Source organism: Heloderma suspectum, chromosome 1 (genome assembly GCF_057233095.1).
Source record: "Heloderma suspectum isolate Gila_16-S chromosome 1, 16-S_ref, whole genome shotgun sequence".
Lineage (NCBI taxonomy): Eukaryota > Metazoa > Chordata > Lepidosauria > Squamata > Helodermatidae > Heloderma > Heloderma suspectum.
In genome coordinates, this window is record NC_139458.1 from 48,475,913 (window position 1) to 48,488,575 (window position 12,663).

The 12,663-nt window shown below is 44.5% G+C and overlaps 1 protein-coding gene across 1 annotated transcript in view; it reads right to left on the minus strand.

Annotated features, from left to right (window-relative positions):
* ESRRB (estrogen related receptor beta) overlaps nucleotides 1-12,663 on the minus strand; it is a 169,109-nt gene that overhangs the window by 36,659 nt on the left and 119,787 nt on the right. The window contains exon 4 of the mRNA XM_084827055.1: nucleotides 6,573-6,689. Coding sequence (XP_084683181.1) covers nucleotides 6,573-6,689 — 117 coding nt within the window. The remainder of the gene's footprint in view (nucleotides 1-6,572; nucleotides 6,690-12,663) is intronic.

The window sequence follows — 12,663 nt, forward strand, 5'->3', positions numbered from 1 at the left end:
AGTGCACATGCATTGCCCGAGTTGCACTGCATTGATTAGGGCTCTCTTAAGCAAAGTGGCCAGGATATCTGAGAAACCTATTGATTGCTCACTCTGCTCCCTTCCTGCCTCTGTTTCTCATTCACTTTCTGCATTGCCGTAACAAACCCCCGTGCTGTGTACATCACAGGGATAGTCTTTCACAGTCTCAAAGTATCCCTTTGGTGCCTTCTTTCCCCTTCACCTGAAGCATCAGCTCCAAATTTCCCTATTTACCAAGGACAGCCCCTCTATTCTAGTTCTCTTGTAAATTTTGCCTTTGGGGTATACCCAAATTGGTTCCGTTTTTGTGTTTTTAGTGTGTGAGCTCTTGCACACTAAAAGGGGTGTTGGCGGTGGGTGGTCCAGCAGGGTTTCTGCAACCAAATCTTTTGGACCAGGCCCCAAATCATGTTGTGGGGGGAGCAAGAGAGCCAAGCACAAGTGCCACTGATCAGCTGTGCTGCTGCTGGGGGGCGGGCGAGGCAGCTCGTCTTCCTTTTCTTAAGAAAAAGATAGTAATTTAGCAGACAAGCCAACAAGAGCGCTGCTGCTGTTGGCTCACTGCTGCGTCACAAGCATGAACTGAAACCTCAAATATCCCTGGGAAGGAAGCAATGTCATTTGTGTTTCCTTCCCAAGGGACATATAGAAAAAGAAATGACTGGGATGCATACTTGGTCAAATAACCTATGAAATTTGTAGCACATCGTTAAACTATGGAAATCACTTCCACAAAATGTAGTGATGGCTGCCAACTTGGATGGCTTTAATGGGGGATTAGACAAATTCATTGAGGATAAGACTATCAATAGCTACTAGTCACAATGGCTAGGCAATATGCCTCTGAATACAAGTGATTGGGGGAAAACAAGTGGAAAGGTGCCATTGTGCTCATGTCCTGCATGTGTGCTTTCCCTAAGCATCGGGTTAGCCACTATGGGAACAGAATGCTGAACTAGATAAGCTTTTGGTCTGATCCAGCAGGACTCTCCTTCTGACCATTCCTCTAACATGAAATTTTGCTCAGTATTACTCTATTTTACTATAATTCAGACTCTGTAAAAGTGTCCCAAAGTATACACTCAGAAAGTTCTTAATCCCTTTGTTAAGAAGACTGGTATTAGCATCTTCACCACAACATTATAATAAGTGATTGGTCTTAGGTCACCAGAAAGAATCAAGATAAAAACTAGAAAAGGAAAAAAGAACCCTGAATAGCCATGTATAACTGCAAGAACACCAGTCTGACTTCTGTAGTGTAGGCACACTGCATGTCTTTCAAAACAAGGACAAGAATTATTAGGAAATGGTGATTACTGGAAGCAATTTGATGGATGAGACTCTGGAAAGGAGAACATGTGAGTATTCACTTGAATATCAAGACTCACTTCTGAACAGTGAAAATGTAAGATGTGCTTCTCAAGGGAAGCACCTTCACTTGTAACGTTTAAGGTTGGCCTAGATACGGGACTAAAGAATGTGCAACTGGGAACTATCCTCCACTGACTGGGAGATTGAGTGGATGATCTAATAGAACCACAGGAACCAGAGGTAACAAAAGCCAACGAATCCTTTATAAGTTAAAGTCCCCAGCTAATTCTGCATCTCTGTGCAGAAAGTCAAACAATTATGGATTTGTTCTTCCCAGAAAACCGCTGACTCCTTAGAGACCAAATACTATTAAACAATATTCCTTCCTTTTGCTGGATTTCATTTTTTGTACAAATGTATTGACTGAATTCACGTCATCATCATCATCATCGCCATATTGTTGTTGTTGCCATCACTATTACTAGTAACAGTCTTTATAGTGGTAGCAACAGTTCACAGCCAAGTGGTTATATATGAAGGTTATCATAGGCTAGAAGTAGATATTATGGTAGTGATGGGAGAACCAGCAATGCTCAGGCTAGTGGAGGTTCTCCGATTTCTGCCTTGATGCTTGGTTTGCCTTGGTCTTGTCCCTGAATGTGAGTATCTTTTTTTCCCCAAATGGGAAAATCGTGCATTTTCGATTGCAAAAACTACAAATTTTTTAAAGTAAGCACCCAAATGCACACTTCTCCCCATCAATTAATGCATGAAAATGCACCTTTTTTAAAAAAAGAAGAGCATTTTAAAGAGTGTATTTTTTTAAAAAGGATGCATTTTGGGAATATAATCGTAAGCTCAAGAATGTGCGATCTTTTCCTGAAAATGCAACTGTGTTCACATTCAGGGTGGCAAATGGGGCATGTTCTGCTGTTTTTCAAACTCAAACTAAGTTATGAGAGCCAGTGTAGTGTAGTGGTGAGAGTGACGGACTGGGAGCCGGGAGAGCTGGGTTCTAGTACCCACTTGGCCATGGAAGCTCACTGGGTGACTTTGGGCCAGTCACAGACTCTCAGCCCAACCTACCTCACAGGGTTGTTGTTATGAGGATAAAATGGAGAGGAGGAGGATTTTGTACGCCACCTTGGGCTCCTTGCAAGAAGAAAGAAGGCGGGATATAAATGCAATAAATAAATTATCGTACATCCCTACATTACAGCACATTCATACCTGCCACCAAAAGCAGCAGTCTTGTCTCTCTTCCTCCTCTTTAAGTTTGATAATACATAACATATAACATCATGTCACCACTCTGAGAGTTTGCTTGCTTCACTTTATAGACTGTCATATGTGGGAGTTGGGAAACTCACAAAGCGATGATGCCACATTACAATTTCTGCATTATTAGATATCCCTGGAGGTGTTTTACAAGAGGAGACAAGCCATGCCTATCTAGTTCTAGCCACAGTCTCTGCAATCAGTATGATGCCCCTGTTACAGATGTGGAAATAGAGAAAGTTTAGGGACTGACGAGATATCATTCTGTGTTTTAACAAACAGAAGCAATCAGAAGTCCTAGAAACAGGCAGATACTGAATTGCTAGATCAGGTAATTGTCTCCTGCCACAATTGTTCCAGTTACACATATAGTGCTACTGCATGTGAAATTATAGCAGTCTGCATCTGAAACAGCAGAGCTCTAGGTTTCGATACTAACAAAATGGCCACAAACCTAAAGGACAAAGAATTGGATCCTAAATTGATTTTATTAAGACATGCTGGGGAATAAATGCGGTCTGGTGTTGTAGCGAGAAGGAGCAAATTAGAATAAATAATATGAAAGAATCCAAGGGAGTAGGGGAGAGATCACCATTTCTGCCACTAGTTTCCAGAGGACAACACATCAGTAGGCTCCACCTTCAAAGCAAGCTAATATCTCTCCCTGCATCCATCACCATCCTAATCTAAAGGCAAGGTCATGAGGGGTCACAGGGCTGACCCTGCCCATGTCAGGAGAGTTGTGGCTGAGTGGGAGAGAGAGTGATTTAACCTCAGATATGACCTGTCAGTCAAAGGACAAAACAGGATTTAAAATCTACATTACTAACAGCACGGGCTTTTATCACTCTTGCAACACCTCAGAGGAAAGCGCTGTGCGTTCCAATTCATTTCTGGTGCCCACCGCGACAGCCTGCCTGCTTTGGCTGACATGTGCAGGGCTGGAGCCCTCTGCAGCTGATCCGACCGCTTTTACGTGGGTGAGGCAGAGACAGTGGTGCTTTCCCAAATACATCGATGGAGAGAGTCACAAGTGCTCCCTTCCCCTCCCTGCACCCTTCCTTCCATTCTGGAGGGGGCCCAAGGAAACAAAGCTTCGAGGCCAATCTGTAAGAATGTGTTTAATTGCCATTGAATTCCCAATGGCATACCTTGAATGGATGAGGGAAGGGGGCAGGAGGCAAGGAGCACAAAGCGATGAGCCAACAACATCCAGACAACACTGAGCAGATCAATAGGCTGAGTGAGATGACAGGCTGTGCATTGCAGGGCAAAGGAGACCACCTGCACTGGGAGAAAGGTCTCTCTCCACCCACAGACACTTATCTCTGCTCTGGACAGAGAATTATCAAACTTTCTTTCCATTTGTGCCAAGACTAAGGGCTAAACTCTACACTATGTTAAATGAACAGTGTACAGCTGATCCTAACTTTTTAGTTTATTTCAGTGTAAGTGTATGAGGACCCAATCTGAATCGGGATCACATTCACTATATGTGGTGGTGGTGGTTTAAACCTTCCCACCCAGCTGCTTCACCCCCCTAAATTCTAAATAGACACACAAGCAGGGGCTAAAGAAAGAAAAACTCATTTGATGCCAATGGAGGGTTTCTTTCTGTCTCTGTACATTTTGAAGGGTAAATGGCTGGGTGGAAACATTTAACCCAGGAGTGGGTAGAAGGTAAATCTCCAGATGTTTTGGACTTCAACTCCCAGAAGCCCCTGCCAGTATGGCAAATGGTCAGGAATGTTGTGAGTTGAAGTCCAAAACATCTGGAGATCTACTTTCTGCTCACCCCTAGTTGAACCCTCCTACCCCCACACAGTGGACCAAATCTAGATCAGGACCCCACACGGTTACACTAAAGTAAAAAAAAAGAAGTTAGGATCAGCTACAAGCTACACATTTAACACAGCATGTAGTTTAGCTCTCAGATAATCCCACTTTCTTCACTAAACACTCTAATGTTCAGTGCACAGTTCTGTTGGTATATACACAGGAACATGAAACCTGTAGCATACCCTTTCTGTTTATTATATGTGACAAAATACCTGGGGAGAGGAGAATGAGATTCAACCATTTTTTAATACCAGTTTCTATAAAGAACAGAAAAAGCAAAGGTAGCCTACAAACCCATAAGAAAAATTCCAAAATCCATATTAGGGCAATACCTTTATTAGGCCAACCAGACTGTCACAAAATTGTGTGCAAACTTTCAAATTCTCCAAAACTCTTCATCAGGAAATAAGTTAAACAGCTTAGGGTTCATACCACCTGAAGATGGACTCTTATTCTCCTTCTCTCCAGCTGCTAAGTAAAGATACCCAATTTGGCTTCTATTGAGTTTTATTAACCTAGTACACCACCTAGTACTAGGGTGGGAGGCTTGCCTGATGATGCATCTTATATATTTCCAATGCTAAAATAGACCTTCTCTTTTCCCAGCTCTTTCCAAACATCTTCTAGATCTGTTTTAAGGCTGCTGCCCCCATTTCCACCCTGCCATTCTCCTATTTTTAGTCTGTTTTTGGATTTATTTATTTTATTTATTTATACCATGCCTTTCCACTAAAATTAGTGCTCAAGGCAGCTAACAATAATAAAATACAGATAAAATGTTACATAATTAAAATAACCACATCAGTTAAACAGGTTTTTTTAAAAACAACAACAACAACAGCCGCAACAACAACAAAGCAATACAACAGCAGCCACTAGTTAAAAACCTACTTCAGCAAACAGGACAACTTAACAACCAAAAGCTTGCCTGCATAAAACTGTCTTTGCCTGCCAGTGGAAGGACAATGAAGGTGGAGCTTGGCTGGCTTCCCTTGTTTTAATTGTAAAACTAACATAGAAGTTGTGAAACTGAAGGCTGGAGCAAGAAATATTTTAAACGAACAAAAGTGTGTAACTGCAACTAAGAATCTAGTGCCTGAATTTGTTTTTTTCCTCCTCCCTCCCAATCTCCTTTCCTTTTGTGTCATTTCTCATCTTTGTAAGCCACTCTCGAAGCCTGTTTAGTTGAAGGATGGGATTAAAATGCTGAAATAAATACATAAATAAATGCCTTTGTAGAGAAATGTATGAATATATGCTGATATGAATGTGGGCACAGTCTTTTGGAGTTTCCTGAAGAACTGATTTTCCTTGCTTAGCAAAAATACAACACTGCCTTGGTTGCAGTTTGCAAATGTGTCCTCTGTAAAACTCAGTGATGGCCATGTTGCTTCACTCCAGGTTACAGAAAGAGACAGATTAATGCAAGAGGGTTTGGGGGCTCCGGTACCACCTGCTGCTGCCACCCAGGCTGATGGCATCAGGGCAAATGGACACTCCAGAGAGCCTCCCTTGCCATTCTCTGGGGAGCCGCCCACCTGACAGTTTGCTCTCAGGACCCCCCAGAGTGAGGCACAGGTGGGTGGGCTCTCTGGAGAGCCCTGCCAACTGATTTCCTGTTGTGGCAGGGGACGGCAGCCAAGGCAGTGGGGGATGGCAGGTGGCACATTCTTCCTGACTCGGCTGGCAGTGCATCTTGTACCAGTCATGTTTAGGAGACTCTTTCCCCACCACAGAAACCAAAAATCTTGCCCATTACTAGAGAATAAGCTGGCTGCTGTCGTACCTGTCCAAAGAATGCCAAGGTTCAATCTTCATTTGCCTATTCATGGCAATAGAGCTCTATTCTAAAGAAAAGATGGAGCGAGCATTCATCAGGCTTACTTTTGCCTGCTTTGACATTTACTGGCTAAACTTAACCTGTATCTAACATGTTAGGAACAGAATTCCGCTTTCCCACAAAGTGGTATGCCACTTTGCTCCCCGCCTCTGGGTCACCCCAAATTCTAACCACTCTGTGCCACTTACTTACCCACACCAAAGCATAACTGGGTCCTGGTCAGAGAGCATGTTTCCCCAGGTGCTGGCAAGAAGACAGTAGGCCCACACCTGCCTCTCCTTACCTTCTTTCAGCATCCCCACTTTGAGGCATTTCATAAAGCGACACGCCTGACAGGACTTGCGCCTCCGTTTTGTGATTTCACACTCATTGGTAGCTGGACAGCTGTATTCAATGTTCCCTGCAAATACAAAGAGAGGTAGTCACTAAGGCCTGGCCATGAAAGGGAAGCGAAGGCAACTTTAGTAGGCTTTGTTCTGAGAACAAAAAGGAATCACTGCGTAAACCAGAGTACAGTCTACCCGCTGGAATCGTGGGATGCTAGTAGAACTGAGGCACCACCTACATATATGCTGTGGTTTACCTCTAAGAATGGATGAGGTCACCGTGGTCCGGGTCGTGCGCCACTCACCAGACCCCCACTGGCCACCTGCCCCTGCTCGCCACATGCGGCAAGTCACCAGGTGTTCCGTGAGCGCTGGACGAGTGGTGCGCAACCACCCGATCCCTTGCTGAGCCACCATTTTGCGTAAAAATTGTGGCTTAGTCTTTTTCGTAAAGGCCATTTTTACTCAAAAGTGGCATTTACACAAGCTTACAGGCGTAAGTGGCCATTTACGCCTGTAATCTTGCATAAATGGCCACTTTACAGCTGCCATTTGCGTAAAATTGGCCTTTACGGAAAAAGCCGAGCTGCCATTTTGAGGCTCGGCAAGAGATCAGGGATCCCTGCACTTGCCTGACTCAGCATGTGTCGAGTTGGGCAAGCATGAGGATCCGCAGACTGGCAAGCGGGGGGCTAGTAGGCAGGCGATTTCTAGCTGGGCCTCAAGCACCAGCTGGATACCCACAACATCCCTATTCACGTCTTTGCCACGGGATGAAGAGATTGTCTGGAGAATCCCATGAACTGAGATCAATATGTTGAAACGTGATGGTGTAAATCAGGGATGGGGAATGTGTAGCCCTCCAGATGTTGCTGGACTACCACCTCCATCATCCATCAACACTGGTCATGCTGGCTAGGGGTGATGGGATTTGCAGTCCAACAACATTTGGAGGGCCACACAGTCTCCCTCTGGTGTAAATGAGCATTCTTTGTCTGTGTATCCCACCCATCCTCTATGAAGCCCCCATTTCATCTTCATGACACTATTGTGAGGTAAGCTGGGGCAAGAGATGGTGACGAACCCTGGGTGAGTGTCATGGCTGAACTGGGTTCTGAATCTGAGTCTCTTCTAGGGATGTACGAAAGTCACTTACCTTTTAGCGAAATTTGATTCGAGGTGGGGGGGAGGCACTCCGTCCCTCCTCCTGAAATTCTGGCCGTGGGGGGGAGGTGCTCCGTCCCTCCCCCCCAAATTCTGGCTGGGGGGGAGGTGCTCTGTCCCTCCCCCCCAAAATTCAGGCCAGGGGGGGAGGTGATCCGTCCCTCCCCCCCCCGAATCCTGGCCGGCCGGGTCCACAAATGGCGGCGGCCGTAGCCTAACACGGCTGATTAAAAAACAAAACAACAAAACGCGCGTATGCAAATGGCGGCGCCCATGGGTGCCGCCATTTTCATTCCTTATTTTGGCACGTCTAGTCTACGTAAACATTTACGTAGGCTACGGCGAAAATAAGGGGAATGCAAATAGCATAGCGTCTACGCTATTTGCGTTCCCCTTATTTTCACCCTCTTAGTCTACGTAAATGTTTACGTCGACTAAGACGTGTCAAAATAAGGAACGCAAATGGCGGCAGCCATGGGCGCCGCCATTTGCATACGCGTGTTTTTTTTCTTTTAAATCAGCCGTGATAGGCTACGTAAACATTTACATAGCCTATCACGGTTTTTTGTTTTGTTTTGTTTTTTACTGGAAATGGCGGCGGCGGCAGCTGGTCGGAAGACCAGCCACCGCCACCACCGAACCACCGCCGAACCGCCGCCGGAGCTGCCGCCGCCGCCAGGAACATTCGCCCAGGGTAAGTCCCATCCCGGGGGGGGGGGCGGGGGGGCAGACTGTTTCGCCACTGATTTCGGGGGGCCGAATGCGCTGGCATTTGGCCTCCCCAAGATTCATGGAAAAATTCTCTGACATCCCTAGTCTCTTCACTCTGTAATCAGAAGCTCTACCATGCTGGCTCTCAGGACTAGTTTGGAGATGCATTGCTTCAGTAGAAAGACCAGTCCTTAGCGTAAATGGCAAACAGTGATGCTGTCAGTGCAGGACTCTGAACCCAAAGTCCAGGGCCTCACTCAGCAGGATGAGCAGGAGGGTCCTCAAACACAGCAGGACTGCCTGGCCATATTTTGAAGTAATACACATTGCCATCTAAAGAGATGGCCCCTGGAAGGCCATGATGTCCAGTATGTAACTGTAACACTGAGAGCCAAATAACATGATTCTTACTCTGTTTAATTTCCTCTCACACACCGCCAGCACCACAGTATGCTCCGTTGAACAAAATTGCATAAAAACTGGTTAATATTATCTTGGTCATGATTAACTCTAGCAAACACCAGCCCAAACTAGGGATGTATGTGAATTCCATTTGTGGAGTGATGATGGATTTTTCTGGTTCAGCCCTGGCAAATTTCATTCGATTTCCCTCTGCTTGTACAAATTTGGGAAGAAAAGGGAGGGGAAATTAGTGCACATTTAAAAGCTGAGAAGTAAATACAGGGGAAATCTGTGCAATAGCAGTAGCTGCTCTGAGAAGGAGCTGCGAAAATGAGGGGAGCCAACAACTCCCCTTTCTGGACTAGCTGGAGACTCAGAGAAGTATTAAAAGAGAGGAGGACACTGACAAGTGTCAGTTCAACACTTAATAGCATGAAGATTACATTGCAAAGTGGGAGATATTGTCCCATCCCCCCGCCCTTTGGCACACTTCATTTTTCAGATGTTTTTCTTTTTCAGTCCCTCAGAATTGCGCAAATGGCTTCCTCCTTTGTCTTACTATCACTTCCCCGCCATCCTTTGCAACTTTGCACAGATTAGCCTATATACAGTCTTGCCTTGTCAATTTCCTTGTCTGTTACCTACTCCACTTTGGTGCTCTGGCTGACAGCTTGAAACATACAAGTAAATTGACATGACAAGACTACACATAACAGACAGCTGAATCTGCGCTCTTGCACAACTGTAGAAGATTGGGAAAACTTGTGTTTTTTTCTTTAAAAAAAACCTGACCCAATTTGGGCAAATGTGAAGACACCCCCCCAAAAAAAAATTTGTCCGAATTACCATTTGCAAAAATGCCAGGACCTGGGAAAAATGCACAAAGTATTTCCAGAATTGGGGGAAAGAATCTGCTACAGTCTGCCGCCACTTACAGGAATGGAAACACTGCAGAATGCCATCAGGCTCAAACAGAATAGAATTCCCAGTGTCACACATCTCTAGCCCAAACAAGAAAGTGTACAAAATTATTCATGGTGTGTAGAAAGTGGATAGGGCACATTTTTCTCCCTCTCTGATAATACTAGAACCTGGGGTCATCCCATGAAGCTGATTGGTGGGAGATTCAGATAAAAGGACAGATAAAAGGAAGTACTTCTTCACAAAGAGCATAGTTAAACTATGGAATTCTCTACCACAATATGTAGTGATAGCCACCAATTTAGATGGCTTTAAAAGGACTGGGCAAAATAAGGAAATGGGATGGTTTCATTTCAAATTGGGGCAGATTCCGTTGCATCTGTTGAAAAGAAGTAGGGTGGTTTTAGATCTGCCTGAAAAGAAGCATCCCACCATACCCATGAGTTTTGGAGAGGAAATGCCTCTCCTAAGGCTGTTACTGGCAGTAAGAGCTTTAAGCTAAAATATGTTTTTTTTTTGTTTTTTTTTTGCATTTTTGGTGGTTTTGGCCCGCACCCTTTTGTTTTTGCCTCCCCTTTTGCCTTCAGATCCACTCACCACTGGAATGCGGTCCCCGAGAGCTTCTCTGAAATGGAATTTGGCCCCCGGCCCAGCACCCCTGCCATAATGGCTGTCTTTGCAATCAACATTGCTCCCCTCACGCTTCTTGCTCACCATGGAGGGGGAAAGAGCAGGATCCTGCAGGGAAAAATGCCTCTCTGCCACATTATCATCCAACACACATTCACAGAAATCGCTCGAGAGGCTCAAAGACAATGTAAAGCTCATGTGCATAAAAAAATGTCCTGAGACAGCTTAATGCTTCCTTCTTGTGACAAGAACATAGAAGCGATGTGGTCCCTGCCCAGAGGGCTCACAATCAACATCAGTCAAACACAGGGAAGGGAGGAGGGGGCGAGGGATTTCTGAGTAGTATGGATGAGTTGGAAGGTGAGGTGGCAGAAGAAGAGCAGGGAAGGTTCCAGAAAACCTTTGCTACAGACATGGTTCTGACATTATGCTTTCACACACTCACAGAGACCACTGTGGCTCCTGAGAAGGCAGCCATGGCTTTTCAAAGTACATAAGAGGAGGAACCTAATCACTGTGATTCAGTGGACACCAACAGGTTCCTGAGTTTATTCATGCCAACCAAAAAAACTTACTAGATGGCCTTGCATAGGTTTATCACTGTGCTGTCTACGCTACGTACTACACTATCTACACTGCTTACTACACCGTCTCTGAAATTGTTGGCAGTCTCTACCTTATACGGATGAATGAAGCCAAATGGAGACATGACTCCGATCACACGGCTGCTATCCAAAACAGCAGCCCTGTGTTGTTCTGTGACAGGGAAACATGTGATGGGATGTCACTACACGGTACATTCCCCCAGCCCTGCACCACATTCTTGGCTGCCACTGGAGCAGCCAGTGAGACACATGATGGTGAAATGCCACACCTTCATTAACTACATATAAGGAGAGGAAGGAAAACTTGACACAGGTTGCCATTTTGGGCAGCGGCCCCATGCATGACAGACATCGCTTCTAGTTCTGAAATGAGATAAGGATTGTAAATCACACTGAAATACGTACTTGCTCTTGAAAAGAACAAGAGTCATACTCCCAAAGCAACAGAAAGAACTAATAAAACATGGGGCATATTTAGGAACACTTCTAAGCACAAGACGTGCCGACTCCGTGTCTACATGTTGTACGAAATGGTTTCACCTTCAGAACTGTACCCCCTCAGGAACCGCAACCTGACGGTCATCACCAATGTGAGACAGTTCCCTTTCTCTGATACCCTTCTGCATGCTCACAACCCTGCCATCACGTGGTTAAGTTCCAGGCACAGACTCTGCGCAGAAGTGCAGAAAGCTGTAACCAGCTGCTTCCATTCAGTCTACACCCTGGCACGGCTCAGCACCTGAATTTCAATAGCTAGGGAAGTATCAAATATCTCTAAAAGCTGGAAATTGAAATTCAAGCTTGATCTCTAGTTAATGAATGAACTGCAATGGCAAGGCATGTACATCCATCCAGCCACAGACTTAAGAGAACAAGAAACCCTGCCATTCCACAGTGTCCCACACCCAAGCAAACAGAACCCACCTTTTTGAAAGCATAATAGATTTGCCCTTTTCATATTCCTGCCTTCGTATTTCCCCATTTTCAAATATGATGATACAGTTCCTGCAAAGTGTACCTATAGCTCTATCCATTTCAGTTAGGAAATAAACTTTTTTTTAAAGATCAGGTACAAAGGACCAGGCAGCAATGTCACTAGGTGACTTCAACATCCTTTTATCAAACTTTGCAGTGTCATGTTTATTCATCAGATTGTATCTCAAGATCATCACATATTGATAAAAAAAGAAAACAACTCTAGTGGATTCATAATGCTCCTGGTTTAAAAGCAAGAAACTAGGAAAGTACTCTAAAAAAAAACGTAAAAACACTGAACTACCTAGTATTGTGCATGATAATAAGGACAATAGGCTGCAACAGGTGCAGTTGGCTTTCACTGCAAGATCTCTTTTTTAGTTATGAACAAATCTGTCTCTCTTTTATAATATTCACGTTTTTTTCAAGCACAGCTTCATGCCATCCCATTTCAGTTTGTTAACATTCTAGAATGTATTTTTTTTAACAATCACAGGCATTTTGTGCACATCTCCCCCTAAAATCTGCATTTATTGCAAGCAAATTTCATGAATATATGTCTTTTTTGTAGGCTAACGCATGCATTTTTGTATGAAATTTCCCCTAACTTACACATTTTTTTTTTTTTGTCTGGGAACTG